We start from the raw sequence: 22,155 nt of genomic DNA, 5'->3' as shown, positions 1-22,155 counted from the left end.
TGCAGTAGCTCTAGGTTGGTTCCGTCTGATTACACCGACGTATTAGCGGAAATCGTGGTTCAGTCACGCCAGTCGTCGTTGATGGAATGACATTCTCTGATATCCGCTTAGGTGAATGGAGATAACTTTGGGCAGGTTCAGCCCCGGATCTCGCTCGGTGAAACGTGATTACAGCAAAGCGACTTGCGCATCGACATTGGCACGACCTTGACATCGGATCCGAGGCGTCTGCTATATAAGTTTGTCGGGATCGAGGGTATCCTCTGAAGGGAAAGGGAAAGTAGTTCTACTCCGTGCCCACCAGCAAATCATAATACCAAAGACTCTTATCTATGCGGTCGATCACGCTTTTAACCCTGTCCCTGCTCTCTCTTGCGCTTACCGTTTCAGCGGCTCCGGCTCATCAGAAACGATGGGGCGCATCCTCCCTTCCATCGACAGGCTCGACGACGCTCAAGCCCAAGACGACTAGTAGCGGCTTCCTCACTGCCAAGGCTGGCAAACTTTACGTAGGCGACGAGCTTTGGACTTTTGCCACGTTCAACAGCCCTCATTTGCTTACTAGCGACGAATTCGAGGTCAGTCAAATCTGAGTCCAGGACCTGACCGAGCCGCAGCGGACTAATCGAATTTTTGCCCTCGCTACATGCCATACATCTGCTATCCATACCACCAGGTCGTGGATACGTTTGCCACCTTATCCGCCTTCGGTCAACCTGTAACCCGAACTTACACTCTAGGTGTCTCTTCCATCAACATCCCCGATGAGGATGCTCACATCAACGGGTGGAACGAGACGGCTGGAGATTGGATCTACAACGAGGCCAAATTCCAGCAGATGGATATGGTCATGGATGTCGCCAGACAGTACGTCGCCAGTTGATGTAGAAACTTGTGATATATCCGGGGTGCTGATCCCGAGGTGGCGATTCCGATCCCTGCGATAGATGGGGAGCGAAAGTGATTATCCCGGTTATCAACCAAGACTACGGATCGCCTGGTACGTAACTTCCTTCATCAGTGGATGTTTAACACCTATTCATGCTCTATCGTATCTCTCGCTGCCCCAGACTCAAATTACAACGGCGACTGGTCCGACCTCATTCGGTTTCGGTACGGCCTCGACTCTTACAACGCCACCAAGTCCATCGATTTCTGGACCGACCCTACCATGATCGAGGGCTACAAGCTCATCTTGAACAAGTTCTTGAGGAGGACGAACACGATCAATGGAAGGGTCTATGGGAGCGATGATACGCTAGGTATGATCGAGAGCGGGAACGAGATGAAGTGAGTATCGATTCGCAGCACGAGATGATGACCAGGCGATAGTTTGAGGTACTGAGAGCTCGCGGATTTGGGATCGCAGCTACAACATGACGAAAGGAGCGGATACCACTCGACCTCCTCCTGGATCCGTGAGTGCCCGCTCCTTTCGATTCCTGCACGATACCCAGATTAAGTCTTCGAATCATCTTGTAGTGGACGGTCATGGCTGCGGAGCATTCCAAATCGCTCGCCCCGAACATCCTCTTCTTGGACGGTTCTCTCGCTCGAAACAACTTTACCGAGCAGAGTTTCGCCCCAGAGGCTCTTGCTAGCCCTGCCGTGGACATCTTTTCTTGTCAGTCCATAACCCATCCCAGTCATTGTCACGTTATCTCAAGGATCTCATGCCGAATTTCTCTCTGATACAGCCCATTACTACCGCAATAACCCCGTCGCTTACGATTACAGAAGGATCACGAACGATTCGACCTACATCACGGATCACGGCAAGACCTTTATCGTCGGTGAACACGGATTTTACAACGAGACGTCTCAATGGGACGACTTTTACAGGTTGCTGGTAAGCTTACCCCCTTGTATCTTGATGCACCACACATATGTGCTGAATCCCATGACCGTTCTGTAGGAATCGACCCCGACGGCAGGAGCCATGTTCTGGGGTCTACGACCTCATTCGTCCGCCAGCGGCTTCCTCGTTCACGGTGAAGGGGATGGTATCTACTCTTACCACGCGCCAGGATGGAGTCCTGCTCCTGCTCCTCAGTTCGATCCGCTGGAATTGCCTGTGATCCGAAAGACTTATAATGCCAGGTGAGCCAATGCAGAGAGCTCGTGACAGAGCCACGTTAGCTGAACGTACCTCTCCTGTGACGTGTTCCATGTTCTTCCAGCTTTGCCGTTGTTGACCAGGACGTACCGAGGTACTACCCCGTTCCATCGGCCCCCATGCTAAACATCACCGATACGTCGAACGGTACGACCATCTCTCTCCTTGGCGCTCCGTGGGCAAACTACTATACCGTCTGGTCTACCGTCAACGGCAACGGCTGGGAAGAATACATCAGCATCTTCTACGACAATGTCCAGCCTGGGGATGCCAACTTTACCTTGCCCGCGGGACAAGCTGGAGACTACGCCGCCAAGGGAGTCAGCGTGGACCTGAAGGAAGGGCCTTGGAGTAACGTGATTACTATCTAGTAAAATTGGGGATCAGATTGAATTGGTGAGAGAACAGGTCAGTCGTGCCTGCAAGCTGCTCTTGCTGTAGTGACTGTTAAAAATTAGTAACTTGATTGTATTCAATTACTGCTCTCGTGTTTCCTCCGACGAGGGTTCCTATGTGAGAATGGCCTTTGGTGATTTTTTGGGTCTGATGTCAGTGTCATAATGATACATCAAGGATCTTGTGAGCTTGAATCAGCCTCTCTCGTCTAGTCTGGTAACCGCACCGCAGTCCCACTGGGCAAAAGTGTTCAAGAAGCGCGGCCACGAATGAGACGACCACTTGGGCGATCTCTGACCAGAGCAAACTTTGAGAAGGCTTGAGAGGAAATGACTACAACAAAAAAGCTGCTGTGGCACCGTCAATGACGAATGAACCGACCCATTGCGATTCGACAATGAACCTAAATGACCAATAGTTGTACACATAGAGGACAGTTTGCTTGACGATACAATTCGATATTTCGATAACATTCCCTCATCAAGCCGCCCCGATCACACCCTTCTTTTCGAGGATCTTGACGGCATCAGCCAGTCCTTCTCGTATATCATAATCCCAGATCCAGTCTGTGCGAGTCAACATCTCCTTGGCGATCGCGCTGGTATCCTGTCCCCACTTGTCGGTCGCCCAGTCAAACATCTACATGCGCGCGGATGGGAGCGATATCAGTACGTCTATCCCGACTATATATACTCCCTCGAGGGATTCGATCTCACCTCTCCCGTCTCGCAGGCATGCAATAGCTGTTTGTATGACCGCGGCCTGCGGACCTCTTCATAAGCATCCAGGAAGGCTTCAACATTCTCCGTATTACATTCCGGTCGAGCGAGCAGACCGGCCAAGACGTAGGCGTCCTCGATGGCCATGGACGCGCCCGAGCCGTTGTGTGGCAACGACCCGTGGGCCTACATGACGGAGTACATTTTCTATCGGTATCAGCGACTATGTCACTTGAGAAAGCGCAAAGACCTACCGAGTCCCCAAGAAGCGTAATCCGACCTTTCCGCCAAGTGTTTGGTGATAACACTTCGTGCATCGCCCACTGAATCCGCTGGCTCTCGGGTACGAGCTGCGAGGAACAGAAAGCAACATAAACACTCGGGTGAAACTAAGAACCTCCATTATGAAAGGACAATCTAGCAGGCTCACCTTGAGGAGCTTAACGTAATGTTCATCCCACCCTTCGAAATCCTTCAAGATCGTCTCATGATCGACCTTTTTCAACCAAGGTCCTTGCCATTCTCGTTGATCCTTCGGTTTCGATCGATCGGAAACGAAAGCTACCACGTTGAGGATCTATTCCACCGATTGGGAATCGCCAACTATCAGTCAGCGATTCTTGAAGAAACATGAAAAACTGAAACGCGAATATGAAGCGTTACAAGAACGTACCGAATGCTGCTCGATCGGGAAGATCGTAAAATGCCTTCCAGGCCCAAAAGCCATCCTCGGCCTATGCAAAGTATTCCCCACCTCCTCCGAATTCGGCGGGTCGACCTTCAACGCCTGATCCATCGGTATGAGAGCTCGATAACAATAAGTCCCCGTGTACCGGAAAGAACTCGGTTTGCCGGCCTTGTCACCGGCTTCTTCCGGAGCGGGTAGTTCGAGCAAGGTACGGGTGAGGGATTTGACGCCGTCTGCTCCGACGACGACGTCCGCTTCGAAGTATTCCTCTTTGGGCGTGGGTGTGTTTGTTGGGGTCGAACCGTTGGCGATATGTGCCCCACCATCAACGCTCGGAGGATCAGCCTTAGGAACCCCCCTGGCGGTAAAGTGTACGCGGGCCTTCTTGCTATCAGGTAAGTTGGACACACCGAGGATCTGGATACCTAGATGAATGGTCACTGTCTCTGGTAGGGAGTCGTGTAGGCATTCCAATAATCTAGCTCGATGGACGGCAGAGCGGGGGTATTTCGTGTAAGTCTGCCCGGGTGGATCAGAACGTTTCAGAAGATCAAAATCGGTGTCACCGGCTAGAGAGAAGGAAGAAAGAGAACGTTGGATCGGGAGACTCTCTACTGACCTCGCCGTGCTTGACATCCTTGATCCCATCCCACCATTCGAAAAACAATCCGCCAGCCTTGTCGACCTCTGCGACCGAATCGTAAGCCTCTCCTAAACCCATGAAACCCAGAGTCCGAACGGTATTCGGTCCGAGACTACCATCAAACCGACTCTTGCCTATCAGCTACAGCCGTACACACAGCTTTCTTCGAGCCGGACTGACTTGAGACCCGCTCCGACCTCTCCGAACGCAGGTGCTTGTTCAAAGATGTCGACCTTCAAGCCCGCGCGTCCCATAGCGCAAGCCGCGGCCAGCCCGCCCATCCCGCCACCGATGATGGCGACGGACAGAGGAGCCTTCGTGCTGTTCATGATAATTGTCGTAGATGTGCTTGCGGAAATGCTACTCCAGCAGGTTCGCTGCAGCAAGAGGTCATCCTGCCATACCCAACGATCCCTGATATACGATCGTCTTGTGTGTGGCGTTCGTTCATTGCCGAGATCAAGTTCCGTCGAAAGTGGACGGGGACCCCACCCTCTCCCTCGGCGATGCCACCTGCTTGAGCACAACCGGCTGCATCCAGAGCTCGTCCCCACACACCCTTCGGCAACCCGTCTCCCTCTTCCACCCTTGGGGCTGGTCCACAACAAACATCGGCGGCCACATGACGGATGCATAGATCTGGATCATACAGCGCATAGGCGTGACGGCCACAATAATACAACCCCGACCGCGATACCTAAATCCACCTCCCTACGAGTACTACTGTGCGATTTCTACTTCTCCTCCTGGATCTTATTGATCAGAGTGCCCACGCCATGCGAGACGTAAACGCTAAACTCGTCCCCATCTTGCAAGAGGTTCTTCGGTGTCGACGACCATCCGACGCCCGCAGGGGTACTGAATCATCGCATCGCACGGTGACGGGTAAGAATATGATGTTGAGGGAAAACAAAAAGAACAGGCCATGTCGTGTCGTGTCGTGTCGTGTCGTGTTTTGTGATCAGCTTGGTGCTTGGTCGGATTTATATTTCGATTGCAAAGGCGATGAAATTGATGCGTATCACGCTCACCCTGTCAAGATGATCGTCCCCGGCCTCAGGGTCGTCCCTTGAGACAGGAAAGCCACGATCTTGGGTACAGAGAAGATCAGGTCGCTACAAAGAACGCCGTCGAAAACCGTATCAACCACCAGAGACCATCGAATCATGGGTCAGCGCACTTCACCTCCAAACCGAGCGAAAACTCGACGACGTAGAAAAGGTAGAGACAATGTGAGGGGGGGAGAGGGACTCACTCGAGCGTACTATCCTGACAAACAACCCCATTCCTAGCTCCCCTAATTGTCACCTCCTTCAAATTCAACCCCCCCTTTTTCCCCACTGCGTCCCCCATCCCTCCTACGGCCTCCTTAGGGATGAACGCCGGCCCAATCGGACAAGCCCCATCGAACCCCTTACTGAACCCCCACTGACTCGTCTCGAACTGCCGTTTCCTGCTGCTCAGATCGTTGGCCGCCGTATAGCCCGCTACGTAGTCCATAGCGTTCTCCTCGGAAACATCTTTGCAAACCTTGCGGTTCGAAGGGTCGTGGTGGTGGTGGCCGATGACGATGACGAACTCGGCTTCGTAATCCGCCGCCTGATCTCCTACGAAAGCCTTTGGGATGACGGTCGGGGCTGGGTAAGGGTCTGCGAGGGCGGTCGCTGGTTTCCTATTGTAGAGTATAGCGGTTTGATTGTTTTTTTTTTTTTCGGTTCCATGACACGGTTTAACACAGAGCACCACAGAGCGTCAGAGGAAATGGGAGGTGGAAAGAGTACACAGCGGGTAGATCAGCTTGGGAACTCAGGCGAGACGAGGCGAGGCGAGGCGATTGCGAGAGATTATCAAGTGAGGATCGGATGGACGGCCCGGGACTCACATGAACAACGTAGGAACGATCGGGATATCCATCCCAACCTCTTTCGCATGGTTGATATACTATCCCCCCCCCCCCCCCGAACCAAACCAAACCAGCACGTCGCGTCAGCATCAGCCAAAGAAAAAATCCGCCTATAGCATACTGTACAATAGCTGTACTGTAGGAACATCGCTCAAAGAGAAAGAGAAAGAGAACTCGACCTGATAAAACGTAACGTACGTTCAACCCGATACACCTGATAGTCCCCACCTCCCCCTCACTTAACGGACTCAATATCCTCCCCACCATTACCTTCTCCCCCGTCCTCTGCCCGGGGCTTAAGACAGAGCTTCCAGTGAAGGTGGATACGTGGATGGGCTGGGAATTGTATGAGGCTAATCCGACGTCGAGGGTTGGGTCGCATGGTTCTCCTATAAGAGGTTCGTCGGAGGAGGTGGAGGCGGAGGTGGAGGTGGAGGTGGATTTGGGGATGAACCGGACGAGTCCTGGGAAGTGCACAAGCGACAGGTCGTAAGGCGGAAACCGAAGGGGCGATCGTTATCAGCCAAGATTTGATGACATCGACATGGCCCTGTTATTCGGGCAGCCACTCACGGTTGTAAGAAGCCATCTTAGAATATGATCTGTTCGTACGTTGTGAACTTGAAGTAAAGTTTCCGGTATGAGTAAAAGTGAGGTTCCCGGTAGAGGTAGAGACGAGGCGTCTGAACATTCTTTTCTCTACTCGAAAGACGGGATGGAGAGCGTACCACCGACCCGATGAATTCCTTTCATCCTTCATCATTATTATCATCGCGAGGTGAGAGGGAGAATAGTCCTCGTCGTCGTCGTTTGACCCGAAACACATCAACACGCCACACACCAAGCGCGAGCCCCGCCGTCCACTTTGCCCGCGCGCCACAACAGTCCACTTTCTCAAGTTTGCTACCCCTATCGACCCCTATTCATGCCGAGGGTCACATTCCCGGCTGGCCCCGTCCCGGACAAGACAAGACGTCCAAGTACTTCTGTAGAGACGCAGGTAAGCTCAGCTATAGTCTCCTAAATCCAGTATCGTCGATGATCGACCTTGAGCGATGTTCACTGCACGTGCACGAAAACACCTGATCAACAACACCAACCTCAACTTCTTAGCGCAAACCTCTCTTCCATCTGCATCTGCTTTTCGTCGATACATCATGTCCACCAGCACACCATCTACTACCCGAACCGCCGAGCCGATCAACCTCGTCTCCGTAAACACCGCCCCCGAACGCGCCAAACGTCTCATCGGGATCCTGATCGAGGACGTCAAGAATAGGTATAATATCAGGCATGCTGGGAATTCTGATAGTGAGTCCGGGTCGAGTTCTAGGTCTTTTTGTCTAGGTCGTGGAAGGGCGAAAAGCGAATTTCCGGGCGTCGACTCAACTCTGATTGTTTTTGTATTTTTGCGTTGCGTGGCGTTATGATGTATGATGAAACGACAGCCATCGAAGGCGTAAAACCGCTCTTACTCTCCATCCAACCTCCGCCTGGGATCCTCGTAAGTCCCGCTTCTCCTCTTTTCCTTCTGTCCCTTCCTTTCCTTTCTCCCTTCCACCTCTCTCCCCTTCCACCCTTCGCTCTTCCCATCCTCTTCATCTCTTCGCCGCACGATCGCTATCTCATGCCCGCGGAGCGAAACACCCCACCCCTCCCCCTGCTGACATCCTTATCGTCCTCTTCTTTTCTTTTCTCTTCTCTTCTTTACTTTTTCTTGCTGGTGAAAACTTCGCCCCCGAACCATCAACAACCGACCCCAAACCGAACTCCCAACAACAACAACGACAACAAAACAACCCGCAGTTCTGCGCATCGATGTGGACCCCCGAACAACAAGCCGAGATCCAACAGATCGCTCGGGACACTATTCCTGGGATTAGGACGTGAGTCCTCTCTTTCTACTTCTCCCTTCCTGGTATTCCCCTCTATTCCTCGATCGTCTTCTTTGTTCGTCTCTGTCCTCCACTCTCGTCCTTTGTTTCCCCCTGTATCCCTCTCTATCCCTCGATCGTCTTCTCGTCCTCTCTATTCTCCTGTCGTCCTCTCGTCCCTCTCTATTCGTCTTCTCTATCCTCCTCTCGTCCCCTCTCTCCCCTCTTCGTCGAGTACGGGACGGGCAAATATGTCTTCCAGAGTGATGTCAAGATCAAGTGCTTACGAAACCCCCCCATAACGTCCCCCTAACATGATAATTGATGATCGCAGCGCGGCCATTCCAACAGGCCTCCAAGTCGACCAAGGTCCCGAAGCTGTGGTGACGTTCTTGAAGGGGAAGATCGATGAGATTATGGCCTAGAACCTTTTCCCGCCTCACCCCCGACGCCCTCTCCTAACTCTCCCTTGACCTTGACGTGCCCCCGGGTACCCCGCCGCAATTTCGAAACCTCGAAACCTCGATATCCCGATACCGATACTCCGGGTTCGAGTCCATCGACTCGTGCATAGAACGGCCGTGCTCGATCGCTCGTGCTCGTGCTTCGAAATTGTACGCTTAGAATGAATATATATGCATGATGTTCATCGCTATGTACGCATTTCATACAGCCGGACATGGCATGGCTATGCGTTGTGACTCTGCTACGACTACAGTACGAGCCCAATTGGGTTTTGCTGATCGATCGATCGATCACCTTTCACTGCATGCATGCATCGATTTACACATCACGAGACGCTATCGAGCTCCTGCTCAAAACGACGTCGTTTCAAAAAAAAGTGATTCCCACAAGTACCAACTCGCAACTCGCAACTCGCAACTCGGAACGTTCCCACAGTCAAGCACCTCACTCCCCGTTCCCATTCTTCGCATTCTCCCTCTCCCACTGCGCGATCAACGCCTTGCCGTAATCCTCACAGTTCGGCAACCGGTTGATCGTGTGGATATGACATTTCGCCGGGGAGGTGTTGGTCAGGAAGACTATGCACGCGGGCGGCAAGAGAAGGTTGTACGTCAGCTTCACCGGAAAAGAGAAGAGAAGTAGGACGTTGCCAGCGCTCGAGGGATGGCTGGCGGTATCAAGTCTACTTACTCCCACAGTGAAAATCGAACTACGAGGTTGTTCACGGAAGATCCAAGCGATACGGAATCAGCCTCTATTCAGTAAATCACCCCAAGGAAGGCCCGGCGCTCACCTCGCAAAAAGTCATCGGCGAATGGATCCTGAAATAATACGGATCCCCCAGCCCGTACCCTCCTATCCACGCAAAGTACGTCTCTTCCTGGACCGACCTCAACCTGTTCATCCTCGCCTCGAGCGGTTTGGCGGGGAGGTAACAGTTGAACGCCCGGAGGATGGACCAGACCTGTTCGCGCTGGGGTTCGGTCATCTGGGAGATGGGTAGGCCTTCTGCCAGGCGCGACAGGCGACGAGCAAGAGAGGGTTCAGTTGGATGGACGGAACAGTTTGTGACATGGCGAAGATGAGGGCTCACCGAAGGGAACGATCCTGTTATCCTGCCGAGCGCCTCCCAGGTGCCTGTAAAATACGAAACAAAAAACGACGAGATCCCGCATCAGCCCCTCACCCGAAAGACATCACTCGCACAAACAACCTATCTCTTCGCTACTCACCTCTCATCGAAAGGGTTCCACCTCCCCTCCCCCAGCCCCTCCTTCATATCCACATTCACCTGCGCCTTCTTCCTATTCTCCTCACTCAAATCCCGCATCAAATCCAACCCCCGGATCTCTTCCTGTGTGAACAACCTCGTCCCCGCATGTGGGCCTGTGTCGATTCGATCAGGTTCCGCGCCCATAAACGTCGGTCCGACGATCATGCGCTTGCCGACGAAGACGACGTTCAGGCAGAGGTGGTGGCCGAAGAAACTCCATCCCCAGGGCCGGGTCAACAGGTCTAGGTCTTCCAGCGCATCATCATCGTCTGCAACACCATTCGCCTCCTTCCCATCCAACTTCGACCCCGACTCCGACCCCGACCCCGACCTTGACCCCGACTTCTTCGGCGACTCCGGCAAGAACAACCGGAAATTATAACTATGCTCATTCAACACCCCTTTCCCCCCTACGAGCTCCCCTAAGAACGCGTTCGTCCACGTACACCCGAGTGCTTTTGCGTATCCTTCGGGGGAAAGGGAAGTTTTGAGTATATCGTGGATCAGGGCTTGGGTTTGGGGGGAGGTTTGGGGGGCGTCTAGGCGGATACCGCCTGGGGGTCGGAACGTGCAAAGTAGATGGTGGGTCGAAGGTAGAAGGTAGTGGCGTGGTAGATTATAGATAGGTTGTAGGTCGTAGGTAGTCGACGATCCAGCGGAGCAGAATCAAAAAATCCAATATACGAGAATCAGTATCCGACCGCCGAACCCTGTTCCACCCCGAACCACTCCACTCCCCCACTCTCCCACTCCCCCACAACCCCTAAGCCCACCAAAGAATCACCCCTGCCGACTCACCAGGATTAACATACAACTCCGGATTACTCCAAACCCTCACCCTCTCATCCCCCCTCACATCCCCCATCCTGCACTCCTTCCTCTCCCTTTTACCCAACTTGCTCCATAAAACCTTGACCGCTTTTACAGCTTCGTGTACTGGGGCACCTTCATCCTCCCCATATCGGAATATGTTTGGGTTCGGGTCCCCGTCGGTTGAGAACCCCTTGTAGGGACCTTCATTACCCTCGACGGAATGGAGGTTCTGGTAGTCTAACCGGTTGATGAGCCAGCCTGGTTCGGGGATATCTTTCCTGGATTCGCACCAAGAAGAGGCCGTATGGTGTCCGATACCCTTGATCCGGGGGTGAGAAGGGCTGGGGATGAGTGATCTGAATGGGATGGTAGCGGAGGTCTGGGGGGTGGTGGGGTCGTCGGTTAGTTGGAAACCTGAGCCGGTCGGAGGAGGGGGCATGGCTGGGGTCGTAGTTCGGGTTGTGGTTGTGGTTGTGGTTGTAGCTGTGGTGGTGGTGGTGGTAGAGGGTGCGTTTAGGAGATGGTTCGAGCGTGTGTGTGTGTTTCCGGTTTCGTTTTCGGACAAGACGGTGTATATGGCCAGGCTAGTAGCTAGTAGGCTAGAGCATAGTCCGGTCAGAAGAGTTTCCTGTACCTTCTTCTCCAATTCAGATCAGAGTATATCGACGACCTTCGAACATCCTGCCCCCTCTAACCCTTTCCCGTTGCCCTCGAATCGACCGCCCCGCCCGAGTTGAGTCCACCTTTGCCCTACAACGATCCACTTTCCTTGTCGAGGTTCACGATTGAGGATGCCGAAGACTGTCGGTCGAGGGTGGTTGTCAAAGTCCGAACCCCGTCCATCCCCGTCCACCTCTGGGTAGATGTGATCCCGCCCGGCGATGCAGGTATCGACGTCGGCTCCCGGTTCGTTATTAATTATCGATTCTTGCCGATAGGCCTAAGTGGATTGTAGCTGACGAGTCGGTAGCTGGTAGGGAGCATGTTGAAGGAGGCCGGGAATGAAGTCGTCGAGTGGAACCAAGATCGGTGGAGAGGGAAACAGGGTTAGGTTAAAGCTACGGGGCTAACATTGTTATATCGATAATGCATGTTTGCACCCAATCAGCTAATACTTTCCTCAGATCCGATCTGGATGGGAACACCAATATTCAGAAGAAGATATGATCCCTCCACCTGTACCGATGAGATAACCCCTCACACCCGACAAAGGGCGTTGACTGCTAATCAACAGTTGGTAGGGGACAACCCCAGTATCACTATTCTCCGGGTCTACCAAGTCAACTACACCGGGGGACCTCATCAACTATCGAGACGAAGCACACAAGCCCTGAAACGGGTGGAACCTTCCGAGTTTGCCTCTGCAAAGAAGAATTCAGGGGCAACTTTGGGGCGGATCGGGCTCTTCTGACTGATTAGGATGACTATGAGCATAGGCCTTCCGATGTCAAATTTCGCAAGATTTTACAAATGGCTGGCCCTATTGCCAACTGAGCTTGCTCCGCTTTGCCTAACAATGACCGCACTGTCCTTGAGGTTCTCAAGGGGGTTGGAAAGTTGGATCAGCGGCAGATTGGGATGGATCTTAACCATCTGCAGAGGTACCAAGTGTATTTATTATGCCTTTCGTCCAAACGACGGGTCATTCTACGAACACCAAAGCAAGGGAGACAGCATTAAGGGAAAAAATGGAACCTATCAACCTGATGCAAGGACCAACAGCGACTTTGCGTCAATCAGAGACATTCCCAGGTTTGGCAGCATCCCTGGGCCGTACAATCCTGCTCCCGCTCAACTCTTGGAAGAAGACCACAACAACCGTAACAGGTTGCATAGCCCCCCAAATGAACCTTTCGTCCCATTTCATCCAGCTTACACTCCTCCACCTTTGTACCAGCCTCAGCCGGAACCCGACCTTGATGGCAATTACTGGCTCGTCCAATTGAACCAATATATAAACGACCCTAACCATAACGTACTTGACCCCTTCATAGGAGATCAACATGGTGGCTTCATCAAAAAGATCATGATAGTGGAGCTCAACACAACGCCTTCATCGAAGAGATCTCTGAGCCTATCAACAAGCCTTCTCCTCCTGCTGACAAGGAAGCCAAAATTGACTACAACCAAGCCTTTGTTGACTTGATCAAACTAAAAGTGAAGGGAATTGATCATCAGTCAATTGACAACACATGATCAAGAGGGTGAGTCGGCAAGGTCGGGTTGATGGATACCTCAATGGCTAACCGGCTGCATCGACAGATCGAAACGCATGTCCCTTGTACGAAGGCCAGGATGAAAACGTACCTGACCACTCGGACCAACTCTTTTGGGCCGCTCGCAACCCCAGAAGACTTTGAGGATATCGGTCTACCCAGCATATCCAAGAACGTGTCCAATGCCATGGGCAGGGGGATGGCCAGAAAGAACCTGGACACATTGGTTCTCCAGTCTCTCAACTGTGATACCATGGGAGCCAGCGATTACTGTGAGATCACCGGATCCAAGCTGTTACGGACCAGCCTAATTAGGTAGACCATGGTACTGCCATGGTCATACCAACCCGCCCTACTATAGTCAGACCATGGTTACACCATGGTCATACCGACTTGGCCACACCATGGTTGCACTATGGTCATGCCATAGCACACCAAGTTAGACCCCCGGCTCTATTCTGAATTAGTATATATAGCAGACCAAACCAGAATGATTGTACTCTTCTACTTTCATGTATTTCCTCTTCTTTCCCAAGAAGAATTATCATATGTTACTGTCACGAACCTAGTAACTCCCGACGACAAGGTATCACGAAACACGATTCGACCTCGGTTCCGTCTACAACAAACCTTTGACACGTCATGGAAGTTATCACGCGCGACAATCACGAAACACGATTCGACAAGCGCGCGCGCGCTTCTGCCTTCCTCACCTCGCTCATCCCGACACTTGACACGTCATACAATTCACAAATCGACCTTGTCAAACTATTCGAGGTAACCGACCTCACCGGAGGTGACAGGTACAAGGACGAAGTCAAGAACGATACGTTGGGGAACAGACATTGAAGGAACGGACGTCTGCCTACACAAAAGACGAAACGACCTTGGATAGGGACGGGAAGCAATTACAAGGTTCAATGCAGGGACAAAGGACGAATCGACAATCGTCGATGGACAAAAGACAAAAGCAAAAACAAGGAACGATATCCGACTTAGACGATACGCCGGTGATTGAAAGACAGCGAGGATCGACCACCGACGTTCTCCACCTTTGCCAAAACAATGGCGGACGATTCACCAAGATGAGAGGGACGTACGACCTTAGCATTGAATCGGGTAATGTGACGGACCTTAGAGAACAGACGGGGACCTAGGTGAAGTCAACAGCAGGCGTGCTTTCCCTTTCCGGTTTACTCGAGTAAGGACAAAATACGATTCGTTGGACGATCGTTGGGGAAGCACGAAAGGAGAAACGAGCGCAGTACTTATAGCTCGATAGGATAGAAGAACGATAGCAGTTGTATCCTTTCAACTAGAAGTTCAAGCTCGTTATTACATTTGAATCTTAGCATACGCTAGACGAAGAGGTTACAAACAAAGACTACAGAACAACATTTTCCACCGCCTTACCCCTTATCGAGCACGCAGTGCACGGCTACTCGTTAAGTACACTTCCCTATCTCTTTACCCTTGCGTACGACGAAGTGGTATTGGTTCTTAGGTCGATACGTAGGACGAATCGACTATCGCGACTAGCTACCACACAGAGACCTACACGAGTGACGATTATCGAATCGTAGTAACCACTCACACCAACCGGACGAATTACGATTGACGAATCGTTATTCAAGGATCTAAAGGCAACGGCTAAAGATCGACCAGCACCAGACGAAGCACGATTCTCGTCCTGAGAGCTCTGACTAGAAAATACATCCGATCAAGCAGACCTAGCACCGAGGTTCTGTTATAGTATCCGCGGTACGCGTATCAAACATCCGCGTCGGGTAGTTTTACAGGGACCTCCGATGGGAGTTCCCGTACGGAGTATATCTAGAACACCCCCTATGTGTTACTGTAATGTAGTACTAGTTGTACTACATCCGTTATTACATTCATTACCTTACCCTTACCTTCTAGTCCCGTGTGATACTATTCCAGGCTTGCAGGCAAGCCTAATAGAATAACGGATCTACAAACTTCACCCCGACTAGAAACCCCTACGCGATGAACACTTCGTTCACCCAGTGTTTCCGTCCCGATGGGACCCCCCAAGGAATCCCGCCAGGGATCTCGCCTGTGCTGTCCGAGGATGGACAAAGCCAGCAGGTAGATGGGGAGGGAAGGTTTTTGTGGTTGCGAACGACGGACTCCGGAACGGAGACCACCGCAAACGAATTGCGGGTGTTTGCCAACCAGCAACCTCAAACGCAGGCCACGCCGGCCAACAACATGGGAACGGTCCCCCCACAAGTGGTACCAACTTCTCCTGCGAGCAACCCCGCAGCCATTGCGACCCCCGCTGCCGCCGCGCCGGATTTGAACGCCCTCTTTCAAATGATGGCCAACATGCAAATCCAGGTGCTGGAGTTGGCGAGGGCAAGGGAGTCGCGGCCGTCTTCGGACGAGGCCCGGGCCAAACTGTTTAAGTTTGGAACGCCGGACAAGTTCGATGGCAGCAAGAAGGAGAAGGTCCGAGGGTTTCTGGACCAATGCAACCGGGAATTCGAGGTCAAACCGGGCGTCTATGTTACTGACCGCCTGAAGATGATGTACGCGGAGTCGTACATGGAAGGACAGGCCGCCGACTGGGCTCGGGAGTACTCCACGGGCCGAGTGCCGGCTACCTGGGAGCAGTTCGAGCAACTGCTCATCTCCACTTATGGTGGAGGACGAAACATCGCGGCAACTGAGGCCGAATTAGTTCACTTAAGGCAGGGCACCAAGAGCCTCGCGACGTACATCACCGAGTACAACGACCTCTTGGCCCTCCTCCCCAACGTCTGCGAATACTCTCGCCGGATGCTGTTCAGGGCCAACCTGAACCAAGCGTTCAAAGACGCCATCGTCCCTATGCCGGGCCAAGAAACAATGACCTTGGCGGAATTCCAAATGGAATGCCGCCGGTACGAAGATCAGGCGGATGCCAGAAGGCATGCGTCCTTGGGAAACCGCTACCACTCGGGCGGTAACCGACAAGCGAGCAACCACTCCGCTCCCCGCAACCCCGTTGTGGTCAATACTACCGTTGCGACTCCTACCCCCGCCGCCAACGCTTCCACCGCTGCCCCCATGGAACTCGACGCGGGCAGGATGAGGCGGAACGACCCCTGCTACCGGTGTTTCCAACACGGCCATGTAGCCGTCAACTGTCCCAATCAGAGGGTCCCTGCCCCTGCTTGGTTCAAGGGTAGGAACAACGGGCGGATGAACGTCTCTGGTGCCCGGGTGCAACCCGTCGAGACCGTCCCGGAGGGAGGTTGGGAAGCCGAGCTCGCGAGGCAGAACGGAGAGCAGCCTTTGCTCTGGACCCCGACTGATTAGACGTACGGTTGTGTTGTTATTGGCTCATCATTTGTTGTACCCCCACGGCAGGCCCGGCGGGGATGTTTTTATCACCATTCACTTTTTCAAGCACCCGACTTCACAGTGACTACGAGAGATACACTCACCAAAGTATACGCCATCAAAAGGTAACTGTACAAGAAGTACAATACGAAACATGTCCCTCGCGAGGAGTAAACGCATACTACTGAAGAACACAACCTGAAACGAGTCCCTCGCGAGGAGTAAACGCACAAGTCCCTGGCGAGGAGTAAAACGCACAAGTCCCTCGCGAGGAGTAAACGCACATAGAGAGAAGAAGACGAAGTCGGGACTCTATTATGGTATATCAAAATACAAGAGAAAAAGAGACCCCGACGTAAAAACAATCCGGAGAGTACAAACACGACGAAACTCCAAAAGACCCGGAAACCCCTCACTCGTCGCCTTCCGAAGCGGGGACGACCTTCTTCTTCTTCTTCTTGCCGGCGGCGGGATTCGGCGTCGGGGACGGAGGAGGGGAAGGCGTAGGGGTGCGGAGGACGTCGGCGTCGTACTCCTCGCCGACCGGTCCGTCAGCAGCGACGGGGGGTTCTCCAACATCCTCACCATGCCCTTCGAAGAGGAAGTCCCGGTAGGACTTGTCCTTGTCCCACGCGTCACGATCGGGGATGGTGACGGTCCCGTTTTCGTTGGCGACGTACGGGTGCTTTCGGCACCACGACAGGAAGTACCTCTTGCGGTACTTGTCCTTGACAGCGAGCCAGGCGGGATAGCATCGGGTCTCTACAAGACAATCGGTCTTGTTCGAGAGAAGGGGAAGAACCTACGCGAAAGGCGAACGTTAACTCCGAGGCAGATCCCCGCCGGGGGTCCAAAACGGAGCGACTGCTTACCATGAGCTTCATGATCCTCTGAAACTCGTCCGCGACGGCGATAGCAACCGGATTGGGGACGTTGGGGATCGTAAGGACCTCACACGCCGCCTGGTACCGGGTGCGGATACCGTAGGCCGGATCGAAAACCGTCATGAAGGTGGACGGCAAAGGGGCGCACTTGATGTTAGTTCCCCGGCAAGGGAAGCAGGAACTCCCCTGTCCAGAGGATTTCCCCGCGTCCGGTAGAGGGTGGCGGCAAAAGAAGATGCCTTCGAACTCCATCACGTTGTACCACCCTTTGACCCCATCCTCGACGTAACCGGGAACCGAGTTTTCGGCGGAGAGGTGGAAGCGGTCCTCGTGACCGAAACAGTTGAGGCAGCACCACTTCCAGCCACCACGGTACTGAGCCTACGTACGCACGATTGGAATCAGCATACGACAACCCCACCGGAGAGAATAAAAGAAAAGAACAATACATACCATCAAACCGTCGAACCCCGCGACGTTTCCCTCCTTCCACAACTTCTTGAGGGAAGGGATGGAAGGACTATCGGCCAAGAAGGCCGTGCGAGCAAGTTCTTCGGACCGAACTTGCCCCTCTGAAGGAGCGACCGACATGTTAGCCACAGCGGACCCCAGCCAGACGGATACCACTCACTCTCGTCGGCGGACTTGGTCTTGGGGTATACGAAACCCCTGCCCCGATCTTGCTCGAGCTTCGACGTCCCTTTTGGAGTCGACGGAGAGTACGGCTTATCGCCGTGGTTCTTGGAAGTCTTGGGAGTGGGAGGCATGTCGAATGGAATAGAAAGGTAGATGGGGGATAGATAGCGTAGGAGGGGAAAGTGAGTAGTAGCGAAAGGACACCTACGACTTACTCCCCACCTCGCAAACGCGAACGCGAACCCCTTTATACCCTACATCCCTGCTGCTACGGCGGCCCAAACAAAAGAAGAGTTGCGATACTAGCAAAGAGAGCAACTAGAACAATACTATTGCTGTGGATATGGGCATATGGAGAGAGGGTATCGTACAACAACAGCGGTATAGACGTCAACATCAACGACGGTCTCCTTTGTTTACACCTCCCGAACAATGAGTCGGACATGCGCCCATACGGATGTCCGCGCCAGGACAAAGAAAAGAACAACAAACGAGACGCGCCCCATCGGGCCCGAAATTCGGGTACCCTGTGAAACAGGTAGACGTGTGTAAGCGACGAACGCTTACCGGTGGGAAGGGCAAAAGGAGAGAACAAAGGCGCCTACATGAAACACGACCGGCGCTGGCCGATCTGGAATCTCGGCCTAGGGGGGGGATCCTGTTATAGTATCCGCGGTACGCGTATCAAACATCCGCGTCGGGTAGTTTTACAGGGACCTCCGATGGGAGTTCCCGTACGGAGTATATCTAGAACACCCCCTATGTGTTACTGTAATGTAGTACTAGTTGTACTACATCCGTTATTACATTCATTACCTTACCCTTACCTTCTAGTCCCGTGTGATACTATTCCAGGCTTGCAGGCAAGCCTAATAGGTTCTACCCAGTCGTAACAGTTACATCCCTAATACTCTACACTGCTCCTCACTATCGACACGTTCAGCAACCTTGTGCTCTTGTCAAGCACTTCACGGATCAGCAACAGACTGTGATCCAAGCCCTGTCTCGGTCAGTACCGATTTACAGTTATCGTTGAGCTTACTTGCCTTTGCACAATTACCCTCGACATATCCACCTAGGCTACACCTTTGCTAGCGCTAGGCACGACCGTAACACAAGCTCAAGACCAAGATCTTTCTCCTAGAAAACACCCAGATCTGGTACCAAACGGCTCTCGTCATGTTCTTTCGGCATGAGCACCGCCTGTGCAAGAACAATTACGAACAGTTTCGAGCCAACAACGTGGGCCTCGAGACGAAACATGCCAACTTCAAGCTAAGCCCCTCAAAAGGTGCCACCCATGTTTGGATCAAGATCTCAAAGCTCAATGATTATGGTTTGCCTCTGGCCAACATGACCGGCGTGTCCACCGTCTATCACCGTCGTCAAATCAACAATGACAATGTCCGACGCTAGTAAAAGCTCGACTGTTTCCAACACGTCAAGGGGACATGGGATACCTTGCGACAGGCGCACTATACTGCCCTCCCCAACTCGTTGCCATCCTGCAAGTGATCTTGATGGCTGCCAAGAAGGAACACAGCAAGCTCCCTCAGCTGCCCCATTTTTTCAGGCAACTGTTATAGCGATCACGTGACGCGTCGGACGCGCCGTACGCGACTCCCGTATGCGACTCCCGTCGGGGGTACTTTTCGGTGTTGTTGTTTTGATGTAGAACTAGTACCTCTGTAATAGCTCTACATCCGTTATTACATTTAGATGTCTACCCGTACCTTGCCTCATTCCTGCGTCCCGTCAGCCTGTCCAGGGGGACCCCCGCCGGGGGCCGCTCCCGGGCCTTACGGCAACCCCAGAAGAATCCGTTCACTGGGATCGAGCCTTCCGTGGCACGGGCCAAATGTGCAGAGCACAAGATCTCTGAAGAGGCCTACTGTGTGGAGATGGAGCAGGCCGAAAGGTACAAGGTGAAAGAGGTCCAATTCTGGCATTTTGAGACACTGGACTATACTTGTAACCCATGAGTCCCAGCGGCAATACACAAATGTGCCAATGCCCAACTGACGCTGTTTGCTCTTGCCACACTCCACCAAGACCATTGAGCCCTCTGGCACAACCAAGCACTCTGGCATTGAAGCCAAACACTATCCTTTGTCTACCTTCACAAACTATGAACAGATCTCCTCTCCAATTGCTCTAACTCAGGGCTTTCGGGGGCCCGGTCTCCAGCAGGATCAAGTATCAGGATATCTCCTTGAACTCCTCAAGCTGCCTGTGGGACTTCCTGGAGATGGACCTTAGGGCGCTTTGAACGACTTTGCTCATTTCCGCCCTTGAAATCAAAAGTTCGAAATACAATGTTCTCCCACAACAAGACGTTGGAAAGGTTTTACCTCGGAACAAATGTCAGTATGCTAATGCTATTGTCCCGTCTATCGATGCAGAGACGCAAATCACCAATAGTGATTGCGGTGTGGTACTGTAGCAATCCAAATTGATCGGCTCAAGTCCTATCGAACCGGACCCGATGGAAACCAAGGGCTCGAACAAGATCGCCAAGAGGTAGCCCTGGAGTCTTCATTGAGTGATTCATCATTAGGTTCACACCAAAGGCAGGTCACATAGATGGAGGCCACTACGCGCTCGGCCCTCATGGCCACCCTGTTGCCGCAATGGCCACCTACTCATTGCCTGATCCGGTGATGAGAAGGACCGACCTGGAATATTGCCAAATTGACAACAACAGAACCCATTGGCATGCCAAACGTGAGGTCGGTCACCCCCAGCTTCAACTGGAAGACCGTCGAGATGACATCTCCCGCATCTTCTTTGGAGACAACATCCAGCCGCCGTGACAATCTATCGCTTCACACAAGTCTGCAAGCATGCCTGATGTTGCCGCCAATGGTCAAACACGTGTGGGAAAGACCTGGTTCGAAATTTACAATCCTTCTGGACCAGGACTACACATCTTTGCTGCCACGGCACCGATGGAGAGGGAGGGAAAATCGATGAAAAAGATCGACTCTAAATCGATGGAGAAGACGTCGATGGCGAGTCTGTTGCTGCTGAACTGATCCTTCAGCGGAATGATCTCGTTCAACACATATCTGATAAAAGGCACATCATCATCGTTGATCGCTGCCTCTCTTGAAATCACTGACAGTCGTACCTCTTGAAGGAATGCAGGAAGTTGGTCATGTTTGGGTTGGCGGAATCTTCAAAGGGGTCCAGAATAGGTCACCAAGGGTTTCCCTCTTCTTCTTCCTCGTTCAGGTGCTGATGCATGCAAGCTCTCTTGCTCTATTGCGATTGTATTCATGACATTCGGGACGGTGTTGGGCATGAGGGATACCAACCAATTCACGGGATTAGCTTCCAAAAAGTCTGCTCAGCTCTGAGCAAGAAGCTAGAAGCGTCCTAGGGAACCGTGTCCTGTGTCCTGGAATACCTCACATAGCATGGATCGTAGAGAAAAGCAAGTTAAGACGCAGGAATCATCACATCGCATCGAGCTGCCGGCGGACCCATAGCATGTCGTATCGTATCGAGCGATGGAGACCTATATATATCGATCAGATCTCAGGGCTACTGTATGATCAAGTATAAACCTGTTCCCCCGTTCACTAAGAAGGTAATCTTTTTGAGCGGTTCGGTCAGGCCGTGCTCATATATGCTTCGTATATGATTATGTGGATGAAGTCAGAGGGTTTGAACAAGGTCAGATCGATCGACCACGAAGAACAGGAAATTAACCACATGGGCGCATGAACATGAGAACATGGTATGTGCAAGAAAGCATCGTTGTGGTCGGACAACAAGAATGCTACGCCTCGAGTAAATTAGGTGCGTCAAAGGTCAGCATCGAGCAGTCGTAGGGGACCTGAAGGGCCCAGTGGCCAGTGGCCAGTAGCCAGTAGCCAGTAGCCAGTAGTCGATAGCTGGTAGCAGCACAGGCCAGCGTCTCATTCACCCGCAAGTGATCACCTACCAATTCAAGCTAGAACTATCAGAACCTCGGAAGATACACATTTGTTATACCTTACAGGTGCATTCCCTCACGAATCGCCATTTCGCCTGTCAACAAGATTGGCCATACCAGGAAATCCCAGATAAAGCTGGCTCCGATCTGTCAGCCCTCCCCCGGCGTATATCCTCAAGTTAAGGTCGAGTGAGCCGACCCAAATTCAATCAAGTTCAGAAACTAGAGACAGACACAAAAG

The 22,155-nt window shown here is 52.5% G+C and overlaps 5 protein-coding genes across 5 annotated transcripts; 2 read left to right on the top strand and 3 right to left on the bottom strand.

Moving 5' to 3' along the window:
- The first annotated feature begins 91 nt into the window (after nucleotides 1-91).
- Nucleotides 92-2,641, top strand: HD553DRAFT_306804 (glycoside hydrolase superfamily). The gene is made up of 9 exons (XM_046179340.1): nucleotides 92-578; nucleotides 677-867; nucleotides 948-1,000; nucleotides 1,071-1,290; nucleotides 1,370-1,418; nucleotides 1,483-1,624; nucleotides 1,698-1,849; nucleotides 1,916-2,100; nucleotides 2,181-2,641. The coding sequence occupies exons 1-9, from the start codon at nucleotides 333-335 to the stop codon at nucleotides 2,485-2,487; spliced, it is 1,545 nt and encodes a 514-aa protein (XP_046039024.1). The 5' UTR covers nucleotides 92-332; the 3' UTR covers nucleotides 2,488-2,641.
- A 283-nt stretch (nucleotides 2,642-2,924) lies between these two features.
- On the bottom strand, nucleotides 2,925-4,891 carry HD553DRAFT_293239 (FAD/NAD(P)-binding domain-containing protein; the record flags this gene model as incomplete). The annotated part of the gene is made up of 7 exons (XM_046178428.1): nucleotides 2,925-3,151; nucleotides 3,229-3,417; nucleotides 3,486-3,581; nucleotides 3,662-3,808; nucleotides 3,905-4,438; nucleotides 4,554-4,674; nucleotides 4,743-4,891. 7 exons carry the CDS (start codon nucleotides 4,889-4,891, stop codon nucleotides 2,993-2,995), a joined length of 1,395 nt encoding a protein of 464 aa, XP_046039023.1. The 3' UTR covers nucleotides 2,925-2,992.
- Nucleotides 4,892-5,180: 289 nt separating this feature from the next.
- On the bottom strand, nucleotides 5,181-7,054 carry HD553DRAFT_330871 (putative mitochondrion protein; the record flags this gene model as incomplete). Its single annotated transcript, XM_046181990.1, has 6 exons — nucleotides 5,181-5,420; nucleotides 5,594-5,677; nucleotides 5,818-6,234; nucleotides 6,445-6,503; nucleotides 6,664-6,929; nucleotides 7,039-7,054. The coding sequence occupies 6 exons, from the start codon at nucleotides 7,052-7,054 to the stop codon at nucleotides 5,297-5,299; spliced, it is 966 nt and encodes a 321-aa protein (XP_046039022.1). The 3' UTR covers nucleotides 5,181-5,296.
- Nucleotides 7,055-7,522: 468 nt separating this feature from the next.
- Nucleotides 7,523-8,878, top strand: HD553DRAFT_348439 (uncharacterized protein). Its single transcript, XM_046183377.1, has 4 exons — nucleotides 7,523-7,776; nucleotides 7,914-7,969; nucleotides 8,272-8,351; nucleotides 8,674-8,878. Exons 1-4 carry the CDS (start codon nucleotides 7,623-7,625, stop codon nucleotides 8,762-8,764), a joined length of 381 nt encoding a protein of 126 aa, XP_046039021.1. The 5' UTR covers nucleotides 7,523-7,622; the 3' UTR covers nucleotides 8,765-8,878.
- An 80-nt stretch (nucleotides 8,879-8,958) lies between these two features.
- Nucleotides 8,959-11,654, bottom strand: HD553DRAFT_181223 (uncharacterized protein). The gene is made up of 6 exons (XM_046176951.1): nucleotides 10,876-11,654; nucleotides 10,037-10,631; nucleotides 9,898-9,941; nucleotides 9,598-9,812; nucleotides 9,495-9,513; nucleotides 8,959-9,382 (listed from the first exon to the last, which is right to left on the bottom strand). Exons 1-6 carry the CDS (start codon nucleotides 11,327-11,329, stop codon nucleotides 9,249-9,251), a joined length of 1,461 nt encoding a protein of 486 aa, XP_046039020.1. The 5' UTR covers nucleotides 11,330-11,654; the 3' UTR covers nucleotides 8,959-9,248.
- Between the last annotated feature and the right edge of the window lie 10,501 nt (nucleotides 11,655-22,155).

This window comes from Filobasidium floriforme (assembly GCF_021052385.1).
Source record: "Filobasidium floriforme strain CBS 6241 chromosome Unknown HD553scaffold_4, whole genome shotgun sequence".
NCBI lineage: Eukaryota > Fungi > Basidiomycota > Tremellomycetes > Filobasidiales > Filobasidiaceae > Filobasidium > Filobasidium floriforme.
This window is presented reverse-complemented; position numbering and strand designations above follow the sequence as displayed.

Coding starts and splice junctions, on each gene's coding strand:
- HD553DRAFT_348439 (XM_046183377.1), top strand. CDS start 7,623: ATGTCCACCAGCACACCATCTACTACCCGAACCGCCGAGCCGATCAAC. Junction 7,970..8,271: donor AACCTCCGCCTGGGATCCTC/GTAAGTCCCGCT, acceptor AACAACCCGCAG/TTCTGCGCATCGATGTGGAC. Junction 8,352..8,673: donor ACTATTCCTGGGATTAGGAC/GTGAGTCCTCTC, acceptor TGATGATCGCAG/CGCGGCCATTCCAACAGGCC.
- HD553DRAFT_306804 (XM_046179340.1), top strand. CDS start 333: ATGCGGTCGATCACGCTTTTAACCCTGTCCCTGCTCTCTCTTGCGCTT. Junction 868..947: donor GTCATGGATGTCGCCAGACA/GTACGTCGCCAG, acceptor TCCCTGCGATAG/ATGGGGAGCGAAAGTGATTA. Junction 1,291..1,369: donor GAGAGCGGGAACGAGATGAA/GTGAGTATCGAT, acceptor TTGGGATCGCAG/CTACAACATGACGAAAGGAG.
- HD553DRAFT_181223 (XM_046176951.1), bottom strand. CDS start 11,329: ATGCCCCCTCCTCCGACCGGCTCAGGTTTCCAACTAACCGACGACCCC. Junction 9,942..10,036: donor TGGAACCCTTTCGATGAGAG/GTGAGTAGCGAA, acceptor CGTATTTTACAG/GCACCTGGGAGGCGCTCGGC. Junction 9,813..9,897: donor TAACAGGATCGTTCCCTTCG/GTGAGCCCTCAT, acceptor CGCGCCTGGCAG/AAGGCCTACCCATCTCCCAG.